Source organism: Heptranchias perlo, chromosome 1 (genome assembly GCF_035084215.1).
Source record: "Heptranchias perlo isolate sHepPer1 chromosome 1, sHepPer1.hap1, whole genome shotgun sequence".
In the NCBI taxonomy this organism is placed as follows: domain Eukaryota; kingdom Metazoa; phylum Chordata; class Chondrichthyes; order Hexanchiformes; family Hexanchidae; genus Heptranchias; species Heptranchias perlo.
The window spans coordinates 75,717,820-75,744,784 of NC_090325.1; the positions used below are offsets into that span (position 1 = coordinate 75,717,820).

Below are 26,965 nucleotides of genomic sequence, written 5' to 3' on the forward strand. Positions count from 1 at the left end.
AAGATCCCATGGCACTATTTCGATAGAAGAAGAGTAGGGGAGTTCTTCCCGATGTCCTGGCCAATATTTATCCCTCAACCAACACCTGGACATTATCACACTGCTGCTTGTGGGACCTTGCTGTGTGCAAATTGGCTGCCGTGTTTCCTACATTACAACAGTGACTACACTTCAAAAGTACTTCATTGGCTGTAAAGCACTTTGGGACGTCCTGTGGTCGTGAAAGGTGCTATATAAATGGAAGTTCTTTCTTTCCAATTTTGTAACTGTCACTACCTACAAAAGTAGTTGTACATCATGTTGTTTTTTTTTGCTAGTGTGTCGACACATGATACAATCAGAACTATTGTATTACGAGAATTTTCTTTATTTTATCTCTTATTTTGATTGCACTGCTCTCACATTTGTCTGCATAAGAAATCATTACACTCCTAAAGTAATTAATTTTGAACTTTGAGATGTTTTAATGTGATAAAGTGCTATATGAGTATAAGTGTCACTATTTTATTGTTGGAGAGCCCATCCTTGCCTTCCAATTCTTTTGGTTTTAGATATCTACTCTGTTCCTTTTCACTTCATTATGTATGGGACTGTTAATTGACTAATACATCTCTGTGACCCTTGTTGTCCCCATCCCCTCATTATCTTGGTGCACCTGTTGAAAAGTAGTTTGTTAGCACTACCAGCTGTTACAGATATCTGATAAAGTGTTTCATTGTTGTTCTGCAGATGTTATTTGGGGTTCCAGCTCTATTTAATTAGGCAGGATCATGACCAAGCCAGCAATCATTTTTTTTTAAAAGGCAGTTGTCTAACTAAGGTTGATCGTAAAAGGATCCCTGAGCTTCCCTTAAATAGCATGGTGAAAGGATATAAGTAACTAGTATCTGATAATAGCTCATTATGAAATTATGATGAGAAACTCATAGTTTTCTCTGAGGATTGAGTAAGATGATAATGTCAGTCCTGCAAGGACTTCTGTTTCTCTACCGATTGTAAGGTGCCCTGAATGAATTTTCTGAAGTTTTCTACAAGTATTCATAGTTATTCATCAATTGTTATTTTTCTGAATGAAACACAGCTTTGTTAATGAGATTTCCTCACATTAAATCAGATGGTAAATTATCCTTGATAATTACTCTTCCAGGTACTGTGGAAATATAGATTAATGATTACCTGCTTAGATACATGAGTGGCAGGAATCAGAGGTCAGAGGTGAGTGAAGTTTGTGCAAAAACTACTTGTTCCTGATTTTACTTCCAACTACTAAAAATAAAAACTCCAAAATGAATAATGTTTGCTTAAATTTTAACAAAGAAAATGAACAACAACTTGCATTTATATAGCACCTTTAATGTAGTAAAACGTCCTAAGGCGCTTCACAGGAGTGATTTTCAAACAAAATTTGACCAAGAGGTGGGTTTAAAGGAGCATCTTAATGGAGGAGAGAGAGGTGGAGAGGTTTAGGGAGGGAATTCAAGAGCTTAGGGCCTGGGCAGCTGATGGCATGAGGGTTCCAGCAGCAGATGAGCTGAGGCAGGGGCAGAGACGGGTGATGTTACGGAGGTGGAAGTAGGCGGTCTTGGTGATGGAGAAGATATGTGGTCGGAAGCTCAGCTCCGTGTCAAACAGGACAGCAAGTTTGTGAACAGTCTGGTTCAGCCTCAGACAGTGGCCAGGGAGAGGGATGGAGTCGGTGACTAGGGAACGGAGTTTGTGACAGAGACCAAAGACAATGGCTTCAGTCTTCCCAATATTTGATTGGAGGATATTTCTGCTCATCCAATACTAGATGTCGAACAAGCAATGTGACAAATCAGACAGTGGAGGGGTCGAGAGAGGTGGTGGTGAGGTAGAGCTGGGTGTCATCAGCGTACATGTGGAACCCGATGTGTTTTTGGATGATGTTGCCGAGGGGCAGCATGTGGATAAGATACAGAAGGTAATGCAACTAGCAGTTCTCATATTACACATTATATCCAGTGCATAACAAGAACTTAGCTGGAACATTTTGCTGTTTCACTGTTCCACATGCACCTGTGCTGCATGATGACAGGCTCAGCCCCAGGTGTGACATTCTCCAATGCTTGATGGCCTGAAACATCCACTGTGTATGTGGAATGGCCACTTAGGCAAGATACCGGAAAACTCTCCGCACTTGTAGGACCGCACCCCAGCATCAGATCAACAGGAGTGACAAATGGAGAAAATTAAAAGGAAATGGACCTAGCATTTGGAAACGCTGAATAGTACATGTGGTAAAAACAATCATTAGAGATGGTACTCCACAGTCCATGGAGTGAGAAGCACCAGTGCCACCTCATTTACAATACAGCACTGGCATCAAAGTCCAAGCTACTGTTTGTAACAGAGGGGTAAAGAGAGAGTATGAGAATAGACTGGCAACTAACATAAAAGGGAATCCAAAAGTCTTCTATAGGTGTATAAATAGTAAATAGGTAGTAAAAGGAGGGGTGAGGCCGATTAGGGACCAAAAGGGAGACCCTCTCTTGGAGGCAGAGGGTATGGTTGAGGTACTAAATAAGTACTTTGCATCTGTCTTTACCAAGGAAGAATATGCTGCCAGAGTCATAGTAAAAGGAGGTAGTTGAGATGCTGGATGAGCTAAAAATTGATAATGAGGTAGTACTAGAAAGGCTTGCTGTACTTAGATAAATCACCTGGTCTGGATGGGATGCATCTTAGGTTGCTGAGGGAAGTAAGGGGGGGAAATTGCAGAGGTGCTGGCCATAATCTTCCAATCATCCTTAGATACGGGGGTGGTACCAGAGGACTGGAGAATTGCAAATGTCACACCCTTGTTCAACAAAAGGGTGTAAGGATAAACCCGGCAACTATAGGCCAGTCAGTTTAACCTCAGTGATGGGGAAGCTTTTAGAAATGATTATCCGGGACAAAATTAACAGTCACTTGGACAAGCGTGGAGTAATAAAGGAAAGCCAGCACGGATTTGTTAAAGGCAAATCGTGTTTAACTAACTTGATTGAGATTTTTGATGAGGTAACAGGAAGGGTTGATGTGGTGTATATCGACTTCCAAAAGGCATTTGATACAGTGCCACATAATAGGCTTGTCAGCAAAGTGGAAGCCCATGGAATAAAAGGGGCAGTGGCAGCATGGATTCGAAATTAGCTAAGTGACAGGATAAGTGACAGTGGTGAACGGTTGTTTTTCAGACTGGAGGGAGGTGTACAGTGGTGTTCCCCAGGGGTCGGTCCTAGGAGCACTGCTTTTCTTGATGTATATTAATGACTTGGACTTGGGTGTACAGGGCACAATTTCAAAATTTGCAGATGACACAAAACTTGGAAGTGTAGTGAACAGTGAGGAGGATAGCAATAGACTTCAGGAGGACATAGACAGGCTGGTGGAATGGATGGACACGTGGCAGATGAAATTTAACGCAGAGGAGTCTGCAGTGATACATTTTGGTAGGAAGAACGAGAAGAGGCAATATAAACTAAAGGGTACAATTCTAAAGGGGGTGCAGGAACAGAGAGACCTGGGGGTATATGTGCACAGGTTGTTGAAGGTGGCAGGGCAGGTTGAGAAAGCAGTTTTAAAAAGCGTACAGCATCCCGGGCTTTATAAATAGAGGCATAGAGTACAAAAACAAAGAGGTTATGTTGAACCTTTATAAAACACTGGTTCGGCCACAACCAATTCTGGGCACCGCACTTTAGGAAGGATGTGAAGGCCTTCGAGAGGGTTCAGAAAAGATTTACTAGAATGGTTCCAGGGATGAGGGACTTCAGTTACTTGGATAGACTGGAGAAGCTGGGGTTGTTCTCCTTAGAGCAGAGAAGGTTGAGAGGAGATTTGATCGAGGTATTCAAAATCATAAGGGGTCCAGACAGAGTAGTTAGAGAGAAACTGTTCCCATTGGCGGAAGGGTCGAGAACCAGAGGACACAGATTTAGGTGATTGGCAAAAGAACCAAGGGCAATATGAGGAAAAACTTTTTTACGCAACTAGTGGTTATGATCTGGAATGCACTGCCCGGGAGGGTGATGGAGGTGGATTCCATCATGGCCTTCCAAAGGGAATTGGATAAGTGTTTGATGGGAAAAAAATTGCAGGGCTACGGGAAAAGAGCAGGGAAGTGGGACTAATTGGATTGTTCTTGCATAGAGCCAGCACCGGCTGGATGGGCTCCTGTGCTGTAACCAGTCTATGATTCAATGCTGCAATGTAAATAGATCAAATCTTCCATGACAAGTCATTCTTTTTGCCTAAATTGCAACTTATAGTGTGGACTTGCTATTTTTCAAATATATAGCAGTCTGAGATTTAGATTGTAAATGCATGGGGTTTTTTGTGCAGTGAGACTTTCAGAAAGAGGTTACATTTTTCACAAACGCGTGAAATGCCGCTGTGTCTGAGCATCCTCGAATCCGCAGTGTCGCTGTACCGAGTCCTCCCGCCCGCCGGGGGTCGCTGTGTCGCCGAGTCCTCCCGCCCGCCGGGGGTCGCTGTGTCGCCGAGTCCGCCCGCCCGCCGGGGGTCGCTGTGTCGCCGAGTCCTCCCGCCCGCCGGGGGTCGCTGTGTCGCCGAGTCCTCCCGCCCGCCGGGGGTCGCTGTGTCGCCGAGTCCTCCCGCCCGCCGGGGGTCGCTGTGTCGCCGAGTCCTCCCGCCCGCCGGGGGTCGCTGTGTCGCCGAGTCCTCCCGCCCGCCGGGGGTCGCTGTGTCGCCGAGTCCTCCCGCCCGCCGGGGGTCGCTGTGTCGCCGAGTCCTCCCGCCCGCCGGGGGTCGCTGTGTCGCCGAGTCCTCCCGCCCGCCGGGGGTCGCTGTGTCGCCGAGTCCTCCCGTCCGCCGGGGGTCGCTGTGTCGCCGAGTCCTCCCGTCCGCCGGGGGTCGCTGTGTCGCCGAGTCCTCCCGTCCGCCGGGGGTCGCTGTGTCGCCGAGTCCTCCCGCCCGCCGGGGGTCGCTGTGTCGCCGAGTCCTCCCGCCCGCCGGGGGTCGCTGTGTCGCCGAGTCCTCCCGCCCGCCGGGGGTCGCTGCTCGCTTCCAATATGGCGGAATATGCCTGTGTGAAGGGCACGAAGTTGGTGCTAAAAGGGGTGAAAAGGTTCGAGTTTAAACTGTGAAAAACGGAGCAGATTAACAGTGTCTGCAAGATGTGAAAGTCCGGGCAACGGGGCTGGAGACAGGAGACCCTGAGGGTCGGGGCCCGATACAGCGGCCGATGGTCACAGAGAGTGAGAGGGGCCGGGGGTCGGTGAGAGGGGCCGGGGGGCGGTGAGAGGGGCCGGGGGCCGGGGGGCGGTGAGAGGGGCCGGGGGGCGGTGAGAGGGGCCGGGGGCCGGGGGGCGGTGAGAGGGGCCGGGGGGCGGTGAGAGGGGCCGGGGGCCGGGGGGCGGTGAGAGGGGCCGGGGGGCGGTGAGAGGGGCCGGGGGTCGGTGAGAGGGGCCGGGGGGCGGTGAGTCGGTGGGAGGGGCCGGGGGTCGGTGAGAGGGGCCGGGGGGCGGTGAGTCGGTGGGAGGGGCCGGGGGTCGGTGAGAGGGGCCGGGGGCCGGGGGTCGGTGAGAGGGGCCGGGGGGCGGTGAGAGGGGCCGGGGGTCGGTGAGAGGGGCCGGGGGGCGGTGAGAGGGGCCGGGGGCCGGGGGGCGGTGAGAGGGGCCGGGGGGCGGTGAGTCGGCGGGAGGGGCCGGGGGTCACAGGGGGTCAGTGAGATTGGATGAATGAGTGATAATGTACATTCTCTTAATTGAACAGTGTTTTGTATTTATGTTTATCATAAACATCAAAATGTGTCTTCTCTCCTGTTGAGAGAAACGCCTGTTTGGAGCTGTGTTCTTTATCATGATGTGGAGATGCCGGTGATGGACTGGGGTTGACAATTGTAAACAATTTTACAACACCAAGTTATAGTCCAGCAATTTTATTTTAAATTCACAAGCTTTCGGAGACTTCCTCCTTCCTCAGGTAAATGTTCCTGAGGAAGGAGGAAGTCTCCGAAAGCTTGTGAATTTAAAATAAAATTGCTGGACTATAACTTGGTGTTGTAAAATTGTTTACAATTCTTTATCATATTTAGTGTTGTAGTTTGTGGGAGTTGTTTTACTCCAGATTCTACAAGTCTTTACCTTACGACAATTGTCATGCTGTTAGGACTTCAACAATTTTGGAGTTTATTTCAATTCATACTATGAGGAAAAAGCTAACCAGTATAAATAAATACAGCTCGCTTTTATGTTACAATCCAGAACTCATTTGCTGCCACTTTTGTGTTTGTATAGATGAAGCTTGTGTGGCTGGGCATCATAGCTCTAACTCCTGTACAAATTTCATATGCTCAAGTCAATCATTACATTTTTCTTTAGCAAGAAAAAGAAAAACAAAGGGAAAAGAAAACGAGAGGAGGAGGAACAGGTTGTTGATATTGTTGGTAAGTGAGTCTAGTAACAAAATGTGTCTCTGTTCTTTTGAGTTTTCCATGTATATCTTCCAACCACGGGGTTTGAAAATGAGAAAACTTTATACTGCAGTCTATGAACGGGCACTTGGCCAGGAGTTCTTCAGTATCGTGTTGACTTCAAGTAGCACAAACGTCTACCAATTTAGAAATTGTTAACAGATCAGCTTCTCAATTTCTTTCTATCATTATCGGTTCCCTAAATTGCAATGTGATTTTCACTATTGCTTTCTAATGTGATAATAATGTATTACAACTAAATATTGAGAATTACATTAGAATTTTGATTTTTTTTTTAATCGAAAATTTTTCATTAAACCAGCCATTACAAATCTAAACAGGAAAACAGTCAGTTCATATTTTTCAGTTACATAGAATTTATAACACAGAAACAGGCTGTTCGGGCCAACTGGTCTATGCCGGTGTTCATGCTGCACACGAACCATCTCCCACCTTACTTTGTCTCACCCTATTTGTATATTCTTCTATTCCTTTCTCCCTGATGCACTTATTTAGCTTCCCCTTAAAGGCATTTATGCTATTCGCCTCAACTACTCCCATGTGGTAGCAAGTTTCACATTCTAACCACTGTCTAGGAGTTGAAGTATAAACATATTTTTGAAATTTTTTTTTGAAGGGATGGATTGTACACCAGTGGTGTTGTAGTACATTTTCTTTACATAGCATTTACAGGGCAGTACGCTGACAATACAGTTCTGCATATTTGTTCAGTCACTTTACCTGCTGATCAAACCTTACGTGTCTTACGTGTGATCTTTTATAACTCATGAGGTCCATTAGTGCAAGTGATTGATGTAGGAATGGGACCCCTACAATGCTTGCTGTTTATGGAACATTCTGGTCAGGTTTCTAAGCTGTTACAGAATGGGAGTGACATACCTTGTCTATGCAAATTATCACTTTTCTAGGAAGTGAAAATAACATTTATTTGTTGACTCCCATAGAATAACTTCATTTATACCACAGGTTTGATCTTGGGCCTCTCAGGTACTTTTCATGTGGGTTTACCCAGCAGTGATTGTTCGGTTCCTGCTCCTACTAATGAGTAACGCTCATTTCCCTTGCAACCCCCCCACAGCATATTTTCCATTTCTTTCTCCTATTCTGTCCTCTTCTCATTCTTGCCAACTTTTTTTTTATCTTCCCTGTCTCTCGTCGTTCAGCTTTATCGTTTATGGAGCTCCCTGGTGTCCTCTGAGCCCCTCAATTGTACTAATGTGAGACAGACTTACAGCATCATATCAAACTATCAATCTTAGTGTATTTAAAAGTAGAGAACACATGATTCCAATGAGGTAACAGTGAATTACAGAAAATAAATCACTTCTGACTGGCACACGTGTTATGCAGCCAATACGATTCAGTTTATTTTGCAGTTTTTAATGCCAAAGCTCACAGCTTCCTACAGTATTTGTACAGTATTTGTACTGTAGGTGCTGTCCCAAGATCCTGTACTAAATAAGTGTCAGCTTGACTCACCTGGTAACACTCTCGCCTCAGAGTCAGATGGTCATTGATTCAAACCCCACTCCAGAGACTTGAGCACATAAACTAGGCTGACACTTCAGTGCAGTACTGAGGAAGTGCTACACTGAGACAGATGTTGTCTTTTTGACGAGACGTTAGACCGAGGCCCCATCTGCTTGTTCAGGTAGACATAGCACTATTCGGGAGTTCTCGGAGTGACCTGGCCAACATTTATCCTTCAACCAGCATCACCATAACAGTTTAATTGGCATTCTCATTTGCTTTCTGTGAGACCTTGCTGGTTGTCTCATTTACCTACATAACGAAAGTGGCTACAAGTCAAAATCATTCACTGGTTCTGAAGCGCTTTAGGTTGTCATAAAGTCATGCAAGGTACTATGTGAATGCAAGTTCTTTCCATGTGTTGTTGATTTTGTTTTTCCAAACTTGTCTCTTTTTCTTATATTTTCATCTTAGGGGGATGGTGGGCAGTTCGGAATTTTGGAGAAATTACAGGAAGTGTGGCGATCGAGATGGGAACAGGCACCTACATCCATGCTCTCGATAATGGTCTTTTTACTCTTGGGGCACCACACAAAGGTTTGCTGGCACAATTTGAAATGTTTTAATCTGGGTTAATCTGTGCTCTTAAATCTCATTAACATTTTAAGGTTTTAGAGACTGGGAAATTTAATACAACTTGTGACTTCCAGAATTAATTTTAAAAAATTAAAGTTCTTTGTGTATTCATTTGCTGAATCTCTCACTTTATGGCTCTGATTTCACTATAAACACTTGTATATTAGTAAAGCATTTCTGATAACACCTATAGTTAGATTGATTTGTTAAAGAATAAAAACTGCCATTTAGATTGAGCAAAAGTAATTGTAGTTGGACTGGTAGGTTTGTACGTTGTTATCTATGTAGCCTCTTAGAACTGACTTTTTAAAAAGATATTATGGGGTGGATTTTCAATTGCCACCCAGGCATAAAACCAGCGTTTCGAATTGAACGTCCAATTTTCATTTCTACTGATTTCAATGAAAATGAAAATTGGGTGGTTCCTATAACACACAGCCAATCCACAATGCGGTAAATTGAAAATCTATCCCTTAGCCTCTTCATTTTTCTGGAATGTGCACCACATGTGGCCAATAAATTGGGAAACCAGCACCATCACCACTGCTTTGAATTGGTAGTCAGAAGGTACACAACAGACTGAAGATTTTCCTTCTGTCTCTCTGGGAACACACCCAACCTTTTACTTTTGATGTTTGCTTGACAGCTGTTTTGCAGCTGAAATTGGGGACTCAGTGGAGTGAGGAGAATCAAGCCCATTTCCTATACTCTGATACCTCATGTACATACTTCCAACCCATTACATTGTTGTGCTCCCTCGGGATAGTACTAACATGAGATTTGTGTTTAAAACAAGTTTTGGTTAGTTCTGAGTGTCTATTGAAAAAAGTCTCATAGAGCAATAAGTTAAAGGATATATTGGTCAGTGCTTTTAAACTGTAAATATTCAGTATGTTTTTTAGCTTAGCTCAATGGTAGCACTCTCTCAAAGTTGTGGGTTCAAACCCCACTCCAGAAACTTGAGCACAAAATCTGGGCTGACACTTCAGTGCAGTACTGAGGGCGTGCTGTATAGTTACACATGCTGTCTTTCAGATAAGATGATAAACTGACACCCCATCTACCTCTTCTCTTTTATATCCACCAGAGCAGGGGAGTTCTCCTGGTGGCCTAGCCAACATTTAACCCTCAACCGTTGCCACCAAAATCAGATTAACTGGTCATTTATCTCATTGCTGTTTGTGCACAAATTGGCTGCTGCATTTGCATACATAACAGCAGTACAACTAAAAGTAATTAATTTGCCGTAAAACACTTTGGGATGTTTTGAGGACGTGAAAGAACATAAGAACATAAGAACATAAGAAATTGGAGCAGGAGTAGGCCAATCGGCCCCTCGAGCCTGCTCCGCCATTCAATAAGATCATGGCTGATCTGATCCCAACCACAAATCTAAAGAACACAAGAAGTCGGAGCAGGACCCGGCCACATAGCCCCTGGGCCCTCTCCGCCACCCACAAGGCATTGACCGATCCGAACTCAGCTTCATGTCCAATTTCCTGCCCGTTCCCCATAACCCCTAATTCCCTTTACTTCTAGGAAACTGTCTATTTCTGTTTTAAATTTATCTAATGATGTAGCTTCCACAGCTTCCTGGGGCAGCAAATTCCACAGACCTACCACCCTCTGAGTGAAGAAGTTTCTCCTCATCTCAGTTTTGAAAGAGCAGCCCCTTATTCTAAGATTATGCCCCCTAGTTCTAGTTTCACCCATCTTTGGGAACATCCTTACTGCATCCACCCGATCAAGACCCTTCACAATCTTATATGTTTCAATAAGATCGCCTCTCATTCTTCTGAACTCCAATGAGTAGAGTCCCAATCTACTCAACCTCTCCTCATATGTCCGCCCCCTCATCCCCGGGATTAACCGAGTGAACCTTCTTTGTACTGCCTCGAGAGCAAGTATGTCTTTTCTTAAGTATGGAGACCAAAACTGTATGCAGTATTCCAGGTGCGGTCTCACCAATACCTTATATAACTGCAGCAATACCTCCTTGTTTTTATATTCTATCCCCCTAGCAATAAAAGCCAACATTCCGTTGGCTTTCTTGATCACCTGCTGCACCTGCATACCAACTTTTTGATTTTCTTGCACTAGGACCCCCAGATCCCTTTGTACTGCAGTACTTTCCAGTCTCTTGCCATTAAGAAAATAACTTGCTCTCTGATTTTTCCTGCCAAAGTGCATAACCTCACATTTTCCAATATTATATTGCATCTGCCAAATCTCCGCCCACTCACCCAGCCTGTCTATATCCCCTTGCAGGTTTTTTATGTCCTCCTCACTCTCTACTTTCCCTCCCATCTTTGTATCATCTGCAAATTTTGATATGTTGCACTCGGTCCCCTCCTCCAAATCGTTAATATAGATTGTAAAGAGTTGGGGACCCAGCACCGACCCCTGTGGAACACCACTGGTTACTGGTTGCCAGTCCGAAAATGAACCATTTATCCCAACTCTCTGCTTCCTGTTTGATAACCAATCCTCCACCCATGCCAGAATATTACCCCCAATCCCGTGATTTTTTATCTTAAGTAATAATCTTTTATGTGGCTTAAAGGTGTTATATAAATGCAAGTTCATTTATTAATTCTTTATGGAAAAGCTTTCAACATCATTTGCTGCATGGTGATAATGAACAATTGTCCTTCTCATTGTAAGATATTATCTTTTTAATTTTTTTTTCTTCCGCAACAGATAATGAAAACCCTGATCCCCCAGAACAATTAACAGCTATTAAATTATCTGAAACCAGGTGAGAAATATAAGTTACAATATTTTGTTTCTTTTGAGGGGAGGAAGAATATGCACTTCATTTACCCCATAATGTCAGATAATGGCAATTGACGGGGCTAAAAGGGTTAAATGATGAGGACAGGTTGCAAAGACGAGGCTTGTATTCCCTTGAATATAGAAGATTAGGGGTGATCTAATTGGGGCGTTCAAGACGATTAAAGGATTTGAGATAGAGAGAAACTATTTTCTCTGGTCGGGGAGTCCAATACAAGGGGGCATAACCTTAAAATTAGAGCTAGGCCATTTGGGAGCGATATCAGAAAGCACTTCTTCACACAAAGGGTAGTAGCAATCTGGAACTCTTTCTCCCAAAATGCTGTTAAGGCTAGGTCAATTGAAAATTTCAAAACTGAGATTGATAGATTTTTGTTAGGCAAGAGTATTAAGGGTTACAGAACCAAGGTGAGTAGATGGAGTTAAGATACAGATCAGCCATGGTCTAATTGAATGGCAGAACAGGCTCGAGGGGCTGAATGGCCTACTCCCATTCCTAATCAAGGGTTCTATTAAACTAAACTGCAATGGAATGAAGACTAATTCATTAACCAACTATCATAAATTACATTAGTTCAGCCAATCATTTACTGAAATGGTTGGCTACATATACAAAATCACTCACTGATTGTAAGTGCAGTGAAGTCTCATTGTGATAAACTAAATTCCTGTAAGTGTTTTACCAACATAAAGTCACCTTGATGTTGTCAAAAGTTCCTTTTAAAAGATTTTGAAACGTACCCAAAATGTGAGGTCAGGAACTTATGGATTTCCTAAAGTCTGATTTAAGCTCAATGGTGCCGTTATTTTTCAGCATGAAAGATTTAATTTCTTCTTGAAGGAAATATTATGTTTCAAGGTTTCTATTTCCTGATGTTTTCCTGAAGGTTGCACATTGTGATCTTGTGCCTGTTCACAGCTTTCATGTCCATCCTGAAGAGTTAACTTTCCCATTGACTTGGGCACTCATACAAATCTACCTTGCTATTTGTTCTTGCGCAGCTGTGTCCAGTGACCCCAGAATAAAATAGCAATAGCAATGTTAAATCACATCCAAAGTGGAAGTAATATAACTGACTCCTTCTGCTCTCCTGATCTAGCCTCGACTCTGCCCCCCTGCCCCCCACCGCCAGAAATATTTGTGGATAATCAGCTAATACGAGCCAAATGCCATCCATTTTCCTTTTATAATTACTGGGGTGGTAGCTCTCGCCTCTGAGTCAGAAGGTCGTGCGTTCAAGCCCTGCTTCAGAGACTTGAGCGCAAAATCCAGGCTGAAGCTCCCAGTGGAGTACCGAGGGAGTGCTGCACTGTCGGAGGTGCCGTCTTTTGGATGAGATGTTAAACCGAGGCCCCGTCTGCCCCCTCAGGTGGATGTAAAAGATCCCATGGCACTATTTCAAAGAAGAGTAGGGGAGTTCTCCTGGGGTCCTGACTGATATTTATCCCTCAACCAACATCACTAAAACAGATTATCTGATCATTATCACATTGTTGTTTGTAGGACCTTGCTGTGCGCAAATTGGCTGCCACGTTTCCCTACATTACAACAGTGACTACACTTCAAAAGTACTTCATTGGATGTAAAGCACTTTGGGACGTCCTGAAGTCATGAAAGACACTAAATAAATCCAAGTTTTCCTTTCTTCCTTTCTCTTGAACCTGCTCTTGGATGCTGTTACCATTTCAGAAATTCTTCCATTGTATAACGAGTCTTTCATAAATCATGGCCGCTGACATTGAAGAGACTGTCGACTTAGTCCGTCAGCGAGAGTGCTTCTCTGTCCTATTCAGCAAACATGAAAGATGTCTGTAATAGCAGGGCAACATAGGCTTATAGTCTGTGCTCATATGCATAAACAGAAATCTATTACACATACAAAAAATGTAGATTAATGTGTTTGCATATATATAATATATACATTACATACCAATACAGTATATATATATATATATATGATAAATTTGCATTTGAATGAACTATTTACACTTGCTTTGCATATAATTTTGCAGCAATTTAAAAATGAATTATAGGGAATTGGTGGTGTTAAAGAAAATTTTTGCAGGGTCCCCATAGATGCCTTAGTATAATTCTTAAAGTTTTGAATACAGGTGACCATTGTGAGTGATAGGAATGTACAGGACCAGAGAAGATCATTTTGCTCCAACTACCTGGCACCAGAGTGCAGAATCAGAATACACTGTTCACTACCTGTATCCCTTGCTTGCTTTATTTTGCCAAATGCCACCCATTTTCCTCTTCCAATTACTGAGGTTATCAGCTTAGATCACCTCCCTCAGCAGTCCATTCTAAACATTCACCAGTCTCTGTGTCAAATAGTTCTAACTGATCTGTCCATTCACTTTCCCTCTTCAGAGCTTCATCCTTTGCCCTCCCTCCTCCCCTGGTCATTCTTTGGGCCATAGTAAACAGTTTCTCCGAGTTCAACTTGTCGATACTCTTGAGGAACTTGAATGCCTTAATAAGATCTATTTTCACAAACACAGTTCTGTAGTCTTTCCTTGTAGCTTAGATATCAGATGGGCTGCACTTTGTTGCTACCTTTTCCAGGGCCATGGTGGTGTTGACCGGAGGTCACCGGTTACGGTTATTAGCTTAGTACAAAGAGGAGAAGAGTCAATTCTCTCTTAACTCTCAATTCGCTTTATTCACGTCGTTAGATCAGGCCAGCGACTGAACTCAGGTTACTTCAGTTCAAAAGTTGCTTTTGCCTGTGTGTCAGCAGTTCAGAATAAACTCAGTAGTTTCTGCAGCCCCTGGCCAACAGTGTCCTTCCTGTAATATGATGACCAGAACTGCACACAGTACTCCCGATGGAAATGAACCAATACCATGTATAGGCTCAATATCACATGTGATTTGTGTTCTAGTCCATGCACCGTAGGACCCAAGATTGTATTTGCTTCATTTACTGCTGCTGCACGCTATGCAACAACAACTTGCATTTATATAGCGCCTTTAACATAGTAAAATATCCCAAGGTGCTACACAGGAGCATTATCAGACAAAATTTGACGACAGATGGCCTCAACAATCTAATAAGACTGCTAGTTATCAGCAATCAGTCCTATTGTTTACATTGTTTTATAAATCCATCATACAGAAGCTCTGCAGTGTGTATGTATTTTACATAGATACAGTTTTGAATCAGAAATCCAACAGCCTCATTGTCAATTATCAGATTTGTAATTTCAGTAAGAAGGAGACATGAATGTCTTGCGTTGCTCAGGTATAAATGTATTTGATATTACTATCTACTATAGTGCATTAAAAGCAATGCAAATATGTGGGACTGCAGTATTTAATGAACCAAGTTGGCAGATGGTAATCAGACAACTCTACAATTTTTAACTTGTCATATCATGCTGAGTAAATTAGGTTTATGTAAAATACACTTTTATAATAACTATATAAACCAAAATACTGTATTTAAAACATTCTTATGCATTAATATCATCGCATAATATATTTTCACTATTTTTGTTTTTCAATAGAATAGCATTGAAGTCTGGCTATGGCAAATATATGGGAATAAATTCTGATGGAGTTGTAACTGGACGATCAGATGCAATTGGGTCAAGAGAACAGTGGGAGCCAGTTTTTCAGGATGTAAGTTGCTTCTGCTTACTAATTTTATTTTGTTAATTCTATCACATAACCAATTATACCCTGCTTTTTTCCTTCCCTTATTCCAAATACAGAGCAGTAATCAACAAAGCTAATACAATGTTGAATTACATGGCCGAAACAGAATACAAGTCAAAGGAATTAGTGATCAAATTGTAAAGTGCTCTGGTCAGACTGCACCTTGAGTACTGATGATCTAAGATGGGCTGAATGGCCTTCCTTATCCACATTTATCTTGTGTTTCAGCCAGAGTAATCCAGTTCTAGTTACCAAAACACAATGGCAACATTCACACAATGAAGGTAGTGCCATGAAGTGCCAAAAAGGTAATCCTTATTTCAGAGGTCTAAATTACAAGAAAAGACTGGCGAACCTTGCACTTTTCAGCCTTAGAAGGAAGCATGTGAGAGGCTATCTCATAGAGGTATATATAAGATTGTAAACGGTATGGAAAAGGTAAATTGGGAAAACTATTTTAAATTAATTTGAGAGTAAGACAAGGGGCCACAGGTTCAAAAAACTAAAAGGCAAATCTAGGACTTGATGGCAGGAAGTTTTTCACCCAGAGTAATCAACACATAGAATGGGCCACTGTACAATGTTGTGGAGGCAAAATCTTGGAATCACTTTAAGAACCATTTGGATGCTGCAGTGGGGGGACTTTAGGGTTTTTCTGATGATCTAAGATGGACTGAATGGCCTTCCTTATCCACATTTATCTTGTGTTTCAGAATGACCAGATAATCTGCTTTTCTTTTGGTAATATTGATTGACGGAGCAATGTTTTCTTGGGGCACTGGAAAAACTCCTTGCTTGTCTTCAAATAGTGCCATGGGAACTTTTAGCATCTGCCCAAACCACTGAATAGGCAGATGAGCCTCAGTTTACTATCTCCAAAGGAAGGTGCCTCCGATCATACAGCGCACACTCACTACCGCACTGAAGGGTCAGCCTTTATTATCCAGGAAGTTTTTATTTGTCCATGAGCAACACCATGGGACATAACCATATTATCCAATAATACAGTGTGTGTTACATAGTATAATGCCTCTGCTGCCTCACTGTGTGAAGTATAATTAAAGTTCTTGAATAACACATCGCACCTTAAAAGTGTATATAGGGCGTTACACTTCAGAAGTATACATTACATTTTTCTGATTGGCTTAAGCAACCACTGTCTGTTAATTTAACTGTAAACAATTTTACAACACCAAGTTATAGTCCAATGATTTTATTTGAAATTTACAAGCTTTCGGAGGCTTCCTCCTTCCTCAGGTAAATGTGACATTTACCTGAGGAAGGAGGAAGCCTCCGAAAGCTTGTAAATTTCAAATAAAATCGTTGGACTATAACTTGGTGTTGTAAAATTGTTTACAATTGTCAACCCCAGTCCATCACCGGCATCTCCACATCATGTTAATTTAATGTCACTGCTCAAATATAGACCGGTAGAAAAAAGTACCAAACGACAACCAGGAATCCAAACAATCAATTGCTTGAAAAAAAAATACTGTAAGTTCCTTAGTGGCTATGTTGATTTGCCATTAAATCCACTCTGCCCATCTGAAAATAACAGTTAAAACATAAATGTATAAAATTTAAACAATTCTGCAAAAGAACACTAAACTCGCACACAAAGTCACGCAATCTACTTTAGAAATGCCTCCAAGATGTTTTCCCCACACAGGCCTGCTATTTTCTCTGAGGCCTGGGGCTTGTGTTATGCTTCATTCCCCAAGCTTGTTTTGTGATTGAATGAAGCGATTCAACTAGGTAGTGAACTTGAATTCCTAGAATCCACCCATGTCATGCTATGTATGTCACATTGATAGACCACACCTTCCAGAATGCAGTTAAGAATGCCATCTCCTACTGAGTCTAATACTAAACAGGGATAGTGGGAGCTTGCAAACAATAAGTATGCTGTGTGAATGACCTGTCTTTTCAGTCAGTCATAAAGTTATGGTGCTTTAATGATGCATTCTGATTTTGTGATTGGACAAAGAAACAACCTCCTGATTTAAAATAGAATCCAAAGAAAAAATTATTTGAGAACAATTACCATTATAGTTTCCTGCATTATGTTCCTACATCTCCTGAGGTACACTTTATAATCTTAAAAAATTGTACCCTCCTATGCACCACTCCTTTGTATGGGCTGCCTTCTCCTCTCCCTCCCTCCTCCCACCTCCCTTCCCGTGTTGTGCTCTGCTCCATAGATTTGATGTTAAATGGAAAATATTGTGAAGCCTTGGGGTCCACGGTGGTGACATTTAGATAGAGCATATTGTGGGCATATGTTTGGAAATTGACCCAGAGTTTGCAAAAGCTGTCAAAGATATGAAGCACTGGAACACCATAATTATGTGGGCAGGAAAGGAGGAACTGTTTGAAAGGATGTAATGACTACATTTGGGATAATTAGAAGTGGAACCACTAGAGAGCAGTCCCGTGATGATGGACCATGGAGGAGAGGCAGTAGAGGAGAATAGAGTGGTTAACAGCGCTGAGGCCAACAGGGATGAGGAGGAGCAGTGAACTGGGGACACGGTTACGTAGCATTTCATCTGTGGCTTTGACCAGGGCAGTCTTGGTGCTGTGTCTGGACTGGAAGGATTTGAATGAGAAAGGTGAGTGCATATTTGATGGCAACAATGCACTCAAGAATCTTGGATAGAAAGCTTAAGGTTAAAGATGGGGTGTTAGTTTGAAAAAAGGGGTATTTGAAGTTGGACTTTAAGAAGAGGAATTGTGATGACTGCTTTGAAAGAGTTTGGAGCGTTCCGAAGGATAGAGAGTGATTGATGAGATCAGCAAGACTAGGGCTAAGAAGGACAGGTTGGGTCATCAGGAAGTGGACTAAGAAAGGTCAAGAGAAAAGATACTGCTGTTCTGGCCTTTCATCAACACTAATCTTGTGTTCTCAGTAAGAAGGCAGGTTCCATAAGCAGTCCAAGTCTCCTGCGAACCAAAATCTACACCCCTTATATGTGCCGTAAATAGGATAATGTTAACAATCAACCCCAAATCATGTAATACTTTAAATTATACATGTTCCAATTTTGTTTTTAATCAGGTTTATCGCTTGGTAGACCTTCCAAGTGCAACGTTATATGTGGGCAGTGTGAATCTCAGTTCATCCACAGAGTTGGTATCTCCTGCCAATGAAGCCAAACAGCGCTGTGATATATGCCATGGGATGTTTTTTGTATTATAGGCATTTTCTTGATAGCAATAAATTGAGCATTTGATAGATTTCACACATTGTGATTTTGTCACTTCGACTGTACATTTCTCTTAATGGCTTAGCAGTTGGAGAGATCAGAATTGTCTATTCTACAGTCTGTCAATTGATATATGTTACATTTCAAATATGTTGCTCTAGCCACCATTTCTGAATATGGTCATTGAAATTTCTTATGTTCTTATGTAAATATTGTAGAACATATATCTACCATGAATATGCTTGGCATGGTCTGATTGTGCAGCCGGATATGTATCCATTAGCCTGTTTCAGATCATAAGAATAATACTTAAAGCTTGTGAGTATTGTAACAATTTTAAAGTTGTCTGCTGTGACTGCCTCTGGGATAACTATCTTTGTTTCCATGTACATGAGAATGTGTGAAGTACACATTCTGTTGTGTAGATTAGGACTACAGTATCCTAACTTATAACTATTCAAATAGTGTAACTTTAGGCCTCTTACATTTGAGGAGATATATATGACTGGTCTGGGTGTGTCAACTGCAAGGTTTCACCCCCATGTTGTCCAAGGTGATGTGTGACTTGTGTGAGAGGAGTTTATGTGCATGGTTAGGTTGAGAGGGACAAGAGGAGGAGAAAACGGGGCAAAGTGAGTTCAAGGAGTTTCTCAGTACAGTCCAAAAAAGAAGAGATTTCAATAGTATTTATAAAGCACGCATATTTATGTGGTAGGAAAGCATTGTATACTCACTAGATTTTCTTTTTCCAGGGAAAGTTGGCATTGATGGCTTCAAACAGCTGTTTCATCTCCTGTAATGATGATGGTGACATTATTGCAAAACGAAAAACAGCCGGAGAGGAGGAGATGATAAAGGTATTCCTGTGGATTGTTCTGGTTTGAATGTAAATAAAACCAGGGAATAACCTTTTCCACTTCCCTTTTTAAGTTGATGTGGCTTCACTATCACATGCCTAGAGGTAAAAGGTTTTATTTATTACCAATTGATAAATTCTGCATGAGCATTCAAAATGATTAGTGGTTTGATAATTTATCATTACTGAAAGACAGTGATGTACCAGGATTCAGACATGCACTGGATCTAAATAGTAGTGGATACAGGCTCCTCATCAGTCTGTGTATATAGGAACTTAGGAATTGCTAGATGAAAATAAACCAAGATCCATCTAGTTCGCCTTCTACCATCCTGGCAGTTGCATGATACAACAATAATGGAGTTGTTGACTAAACATAGCAATCAATCTCTATCAATTAGTCTACAACAAACTCAGACATGAGGTGAAGAAAACTCCAGTGGTAGAGACCTTTGGAAAACATAGGTCCAAAGTGATCTGTTCCTCCCAAGCATACTACACTTACCATATGTCATGTCTCAAATTACTCGTACTGTATCCCAAAATGTTATGTTCTGAAAGAAATCTATCTAATTTGCATTTGTTCTTGGAGTCTAAATGAACAATGTCGACAGTGTATCATTTATACAAAAGCTCTGAAACCACCTAAAGGAATTCTAACAGGCCGTTTTGCAATTTTATGCTCTTTTGTTGCAAATCTCACTATATTTCCTATCTTCTTATAATCTGCAAATTTGCATATGCTCACCTCTATTCTTAAATATAGGTCATTTATATATTGAATAAAAAGCTGGATTTCCAGCATTAATCCCTGGGGACATCATTTATTTGCCAATCCAAAAATAACCCCCATATCCCAAGTTTCTGCCTCCTATCTTCGAACTAGCTTCCTCCCCATGCCATGAAGAAGCTTTCAATTCCATGTGTTTCCGTTTTATTCTGGTAATCTCATCTATCAGTTTTGAAATTGCAATTCAATTTCTAAATTATTAAATATGTTCTTTAATATAGTCTTTATTTAGTCTCAGGCCTAACAGATTCTTCACACAGGATGACAAGGAGAAATCGTGTTTGTTCCCTGGACTGCACTGGTGCATTAGCTGGTTCAGAATGGTATTGGTGCATCCATGGGGCCTCCTTGCCCATTAGCCACAGTGTGTAGCCCAGGGAGAGAGAAAACTATCCTCAAATAGATTATTTTTCAAAATAAAGTTATACTTCTAAAGTGTTTGAATGCCATTTGGTCAGACTTGTTCAGTTGTATTTCACTATGCTTGGAATTAAGTAACACTTTGTTCATTGCTATCTAAAACCATTGTTTTTTGCATAGTTAATCTGTATACCCCTCCTTCCGAGTCCACATTAAAGTAAATGAACATCAAACATCAGGGGGATCATTTTAACCCCAAGAACGGGTGGGTTGGTGGGTGGTGGGTGAGATGTTAAAATAACAGCTTTTTAGAGCGGGACAGCATCCCAACTCCAACAAGCCCAGGCAGGTTTATTTGCGTGTGTACAACAGACACCAGAAAGTACCGCCCCACTTAAAACCGGTGGGCTGATACTTAAAGGGGCAATGTACCTCATTAAAATACTTGAGGTACTCAATATTTTGTGCTTTACAAACGTATCTTACCTGTTCGGGTTTCCCATCACCTCTGATTCACATCAGGTGAAAGCAAGCGGAAAGGGCTGGATCCACGAGGTGAGTGCCTTTATTGCACTACTTGTGGGCCCGGAGGAGCTGGAGTGCTTCTTCCAGGCCCAACAAGCTCACCTGGCCAACAGGACCCCTGCTATCGGCCAATTCCCCCCCTCCACTTCACCCGACCTCCAATCTTGTCTTCTGATGTCTAATCTCTTCAATCGACCTCCGATCTCCAAGTCCCGGTGTCAGTCCCATGATTCCTCCCTCCGATCCCTGGCTGCGGCCTGCTACTGCAGGCCTTCCCATCTTCCAGCCAGCCAGCCAGCCAGCCAGCCCGCCCGACAATCAGGCTGGCTGCCTGGCGCAAAGCCAGGAAATAAAATTTGATGACCTCGATCGCGACCCGCCAACTTACCTTCCGGGTTTTACACCTGAAAATCTTTCCCCACCCTCCAATTCAAGGTCAAAATCATGCCCCAGATTTCCATTGTTTCTGCCTCTTAAATATGAATTTTGTGTCAGTTTTTATAAATGATGGTCAAAGTGAAAACATAGTGAAATGTCAAAACTTCAGTGTCAACATTGCCTAAGAATAACCGTGGCCAACCAATAAGTGGCTTTAATTGATTAAAGTGATTGTGTGAAGCAAACTCAGTGCACACTCTTATGCAGCTAATAAATGCCAGCATTCTTCAGAATCATTGCACTCTCAGCCAAGTCAGCCTCCGGGTAAAACGCATTATTGGTCTTTCATATATCTCTGCTGTACTTATGTCCTCCACATGTCAATATAATGTATTTACTTCTTGATATGCCTATAAGAGCCCATACTATTTCCTTTTTTACTATCTGCTAGCCTTTTTTCCCTTTTTATCTCCCCATTGCATTGTCAATATTCCTCATAATTTTCTTTAGTCCTAGTTCAGCTTTAATCTCCCACTTTCCCCAAGAACTCCGTTCTTTGATGCACTCCCTTTTTACCTTCTGGAATATATTTCTTTTGTACATCTCATATTTGAAGAATCCCCATTTCTGATCTGTCATCATGTTTGGTAACTTTTCTGCCCAGTTAATTTGGGCCAGATCCTTTCTGTTCTCACTGAACTTTGCCTTTAACCAATCTAGCACTCTTATCTTTGACTTTTCATTATCCTTTTCTATTCTTGAATTGAATGTAACTGTATCTCTATTTCCCAATTGTTCTCATACTCTCATCAGATATTTGCCCCACTTCCTTTCCCAGAAATAAATCAAACAATGCTTCTTCACTTGTTTAATTAGAAACCTACTGATCTAGGAAGCAGCCTTGTTTGCATTCTAAAAATCATTCCACACTTTCACTACTAGCATGTTATCCAAGTTTACCTTAGGATAGTTAAAATCATCCAATATTATTGTTTTTACTTATCGCTCTGAACTGTCTGCAGATCTAATTCCCTATCTTATCTCCACTCTTCTGTGACCTGCACTGCACACTGAGAATTTTACAATTTTCATTTTATTCCTTAACTCTATGCATTTAGATTCTTCTTAATACAAGTCCCTGGAACATCTTTACTTCTTAGCGCTGTGATAGACTTCTTTATTAATAGTGCCACCAATCGCATTTGTCTCCTGAAATGTTATAACCAGGAATAGGAAGTTTCCAGTCCTATTGAAACCTAAGCCACAAGTCTGTTGTAGCTAACGTATTGTCCCTCCAAATAGTTATTAATGTTTCTAATGCTTCAATGCACTTTGGAATGCTTTGTACATTCACATATAGACCATTCAATCCTGACTCCATTTTTTTTTGAAACATTGAATCTTATTTTTTTTCCTGATTTTCTCATTTAACTTTTTTAGTATCCTTTGCCCTTTCTACAACAGTATCCTTATCTCTCACTTTGCCTTTCTTTCCTTTTTTCTCTGGCAATAATTGCTCACTATTTATCTCAGTTAAGCCTTCTGCTTCTATTCCAGCAGTTTTATTAATCCTGCTCTCCCTCTCTATCCTCAATGCACACAGATTAGCCAGGTCTGACTCTGTACATTTTTACACTTTATCAGTAAGTTACATTTTTGATTTAAACAGATCCGTTCATGTGCTGACATTGTAAAAAAGGAAAAAGATGAGCTTTTAGATGAAGACAAGGGTAACGTGAAGCAGTGTGAAATCAACTATGTGTAAGTATAACAACAGTTCTGAGCATGATTGAACTTGTCCACAGAATAAGATGCACATATCAATACTTTGGTTTTTTTTAATTACTAAGGGAAGAGAGAATGGATAGCTGCAGCATAATACCATCCTTTCATCTCCAGATCTAGGTTCATATCCTGCCCAGAGAGATGAAATGAGTCCTTCCTTTTCCTCGGTGCCTGGTACCTAGTGACAGTTAGTTTGGATAGTTTTTGCAGTTTCTTGAGATATAGTCCACGGTACAAAATTGCTTCCAACTTAACACTGTTAAGGCAGTCTTTCTCAGGCTGATCAGTAAGGGTAGACAGTGTGGAAATATCACGATTGCAGTAGAGGGGGGTCATGTCTTGAGGTTATGGTTGGAACAGAACACTAAGTTCTACACTACCTCAAATACATGCTGCAGCTGACCTGTAACAACTTGATCATGCTTGGTATAAAATTGGAGAAAGAGAGCGCACCAGTCTTTATTTTTCAAATATACGTCTGGAATATTGTGATTTAATGTCAAATCATCTTGTATGCTGCATACTTTAGAAATTCTTTATACTGTGGAGCTTCTATAGTAGAGGGATGCTCTATGTGGATAAGGAAACTTGAGAGACAATTGAGCGTCCCCAGATTTTGGTCTTGCATGTATGGTGCAGTAATACTCCGGCGCTGATAAGCTTCCTGTTGCTTGTCCAGCTAGGGCATCGGCTTGAAGGGTACCTGAAACTGGGGTGGGGGGGGGGAGGGAGGGGAGGGGGAGTGTCTTATTTTCTAGTTCCATTAATAAGCCAGAGTAGTTGGTTACTGTGATTACCGTACACTTGATATGGTTCAGGTATCAAAAAGAAAGAAAGACTTGCATTTATATAGTGCCTTTCATGACCTCATGCAGCCAATGAAGTACTTTGAAAGTGTAGTCACTGTTGTCATGCACAGCAAGGTCCCTCAAGCAACAATGTGATAACAACCAGATAATCTGTTTTGAGGTGTTGGATGAGGGATAAATATTGGCCAGTACACCGGGGAAAATTCCCCTGCTCTTTGAAATAGTGCCATGGCAACTTTTACGTCCACCTGAGAGGGATGGCACCTCCGACATTGCAGCAGTCCCTCAGTACTGCACTGGAGTGTCAGCCTAGATTTTGTGCTGACTCAGAGGCAAGAGTGCTACCACTGAACCACAGCTGACACTGAATGTGATAGCATCAGCGTATCCAATTTGTTAAAGGGTTTCCATCCCATATACCTCCTACTCTGTGAGCATAACCACTAGTTGGTCAGGCAACTGACTAGCACAGGTTTGAGTCCTTGTTAATCAGACTGTGGATACCGGGCACTCCTCACGATTGACATGTTGAGCAATACAATTCACCATTAGATGTGTGAGTGGACTGCCACCATCCCCTTGACTACAGCATGGGCACGTACCATCCCCCGTTGAACAGTGGTTCCACTAGTTAGAGGTATGGAGCATCAGCACTATCTACTTTCCTCTCTCTAACCTATCAAAGCAGATTCAAATTTATACAAAAAAGGACGAGACACACCAGCTGGTGCATCAAGCCTGTCCCATCCAGACTTTGCAATCTGCACCCAACCCCTGCAGTCATGCAATCTCCTGGGAAGGACAGAAAAAGAACAAACCTAAGGCCAATTTAAGAAAAATATCTGGAAAATTCATCTCTGAACCCCAAAAGCAATCAAACAAGTTCCAGAAGACCACAGTGACTGATATCACTACTCCCCATCTTCTATAATTTGAGGTGTCTTCCGCACATACTGTCAACCTATTCCGGTACAACCATGGGAACAGGAGTAGGCCATTCAGTTCCTCGAGCCTGTTCTGCCATTCACTTAGTTCATGGCTGATCTGTATCTCAACTCCATTTACCTGCCTTAGTTCCATATCCCTTAATATGCCTTAACCAACAGAAATCCGTCACTCTCAATTTAAATTGATCTAGCCTGAACAGCTTTTATGGGGAGAGAGTTCCAGATGTGTGAAGAAGTGTTACCTGACATTATCCCTGAATGGCCTAGCTCTAATTTTAAGGTTATGCCCATTTGTTCTGGACTCTCCCACCAGAGGAAATAGTTTCTCTTCATCTACCCTATCAAATCCTTTAATCATCTTAAACATGTCAATTAGATCACCTCTTAGTCTTCTATACTTAAGGGAACACAAGCCTAGTCAGTGCAACCTGTTCTCATAATTTAACCCTTTTAGCCCTGGTATCATTCTGGTGAATCTGCATTGTATCCCCTCCCAGGCCATGTATCCTTCCTGAGGTACAGTTCCCAGAACTGAACGCAGTACTCCAGATGTGGTCCAATCAGAGCTTAATACAACTGTAGCATAACTTCCACCACTTCGTACTCCAGCCCCCTTGAGATAAAGACTAACATTTGATTTGCCTTTTTAGTTATTTTTTGTACCTGTCCACTAGCTTTTAGTGATTTCTATACATGGACCCCTAAATCCCCCTGCTCCTCCACAGTTCCTAGCATCTCATCATTTAGAAAATATTCTGAACTGTCTTTCTCAGATCCAAAGTGGACGACCTCACACTTCCCCACATTGAACTTCATCTGCCACAGTTTTGCCCACTCACTTAATCTATCAATGTCCCTTTGCAACTTTCTGCTTCCATCTATACTACTTGCTATGCCACCTAACTTAGTGTTGTCAGTGACATTGTGAAAAGAAGTACTTCCCAGCATCTAACTTAAATCTGTGCTTTTGTAACTTGTACTGGTGACCCCCCCCCCCCCCCCTGTTTTTCCCTGCCTATCTTGCTTAAATAATCTATCCACTTGAAAACAATCTAATCCCTTCATTATTTTATTATTGTAACTCAATGTAATCTCTATTATATCCCCTGAAGTCTACTCTTTGCTAAAGTAAATATGATGTGGACCGTTCACCTGAGGAAGGAGGAAGCCTCCGAAAGCTTGTGGAATTTAAAATAAATTTGTTGGACTATAACTTGGTGTTGTAAAATTGTTTACTAAAGTAAATAGTCACAGTTCCAGTTCTCTAAGCCTGCCCTGATAACTGTCAATACATACACCAATATTGGTTTCACAGAGTAATTAGAGGACATTGCAAAAAAAAATTGAAGTATAAAAACTGAAACTTAATCCAGAGTTGTATGACTTGAAAAAGTGGATGAGAACTAGTTTTGAAGGTACCATGGCATTGTGCTAAAGGCTTATAGGTTCACACTATATTTCATTCTTCTGTTGCAGAAAGAAATTCCAGAGTTTTCAAGATCAAAAACTTAGAGTAAATGTAGAGGACAGTAAAATGCTGAAGAAAGCCAGGAAAGAAGGTGCTTTCCATGAGGCCTTGCTAGACAGGTATGTGCTTGAGTTTTTAAATTTAGCAACTAGGAAGAAGGCTTTCCATTTAGATTCTTCAGTTACTTTTTATCATTACAATTCATAATGAAATGTCTGTGTTTTGCTCTGCAGGAGATCCAAGATGAAAGCTGACCGATATTGCAAATGAAGCAAGGATATAGGTTTTAATAATCTTAATATTTTCACTGGATGTGTGGCTTTTTTTATCTCCAAGACGACTTGCGTTCATACAGAACTGGCAGTGCTGCACAGCCAGCAGCAGTATGTGTAGTGTAAACCTGCCATTTTTAATTGCCATTTTTCTTTTGATGGGCGTACTATGTTGGTAGCCTTGCATGGCTACTGTTGTAGATTAATCCTATTGTAAGAATGAACTGCATGATGTTGCATTCCACTTCGTTGTAGTGACTGAGTACATTCCAACTAAACTTTTACTCTGACAAATGCTCCAAGGAAGGGAAGAGTGAAAGACAACCTCAAACACAGAATCTTTGTCAGAGTTATATAAACTGTATAATTCTGTGTGCAACATTTATAATGACTTAATTAGTTCCATTATTGACTCCCTTATTTCATACGTGCTCATTCACGATCCATGCTGATACAAGTCTTAAATTTGGGATGTGGACAAACCATCAAATGTCAAAAACCTCAGTCTATTAAACATGTATAAAATTAAAATATGTATAAAATTAA

The 26,965-nt window shown here is 41.7% G+C and overlaps 1 protein-coding gene across 1 annotated transcript; it reads left to right on the forward strand.

Annotated features, from left to right (window-relative positions):
- The first annotated feature begins 4,982 nt into the window (after nt 1-4,982).
- frg1 (FSHD region gene 1) lies at nt 4,983-26,965 on the forward strand. The gene is made up of 9 exons (XM_067986820.1): nt 4,983-5,089; nt 6,345-6,409; nt 8,402-8,524; nt 11,264-11,321; nt 14,873-14,987; nt 18,982-19,086; nt 22,808-22,899; nt 26,156-26,266; nt 26,381-26,965. Exons 1-9 carry the CDS (start codon nt 5,034-5,036, stop codon nt 26,415-26,417), a joined length of 762 nt encoding a protein of 253 aa, XP_067842921.1. The 5' UTR covers nt 4,983-5,033; the 3' UTR covers nt 26,418-26,965.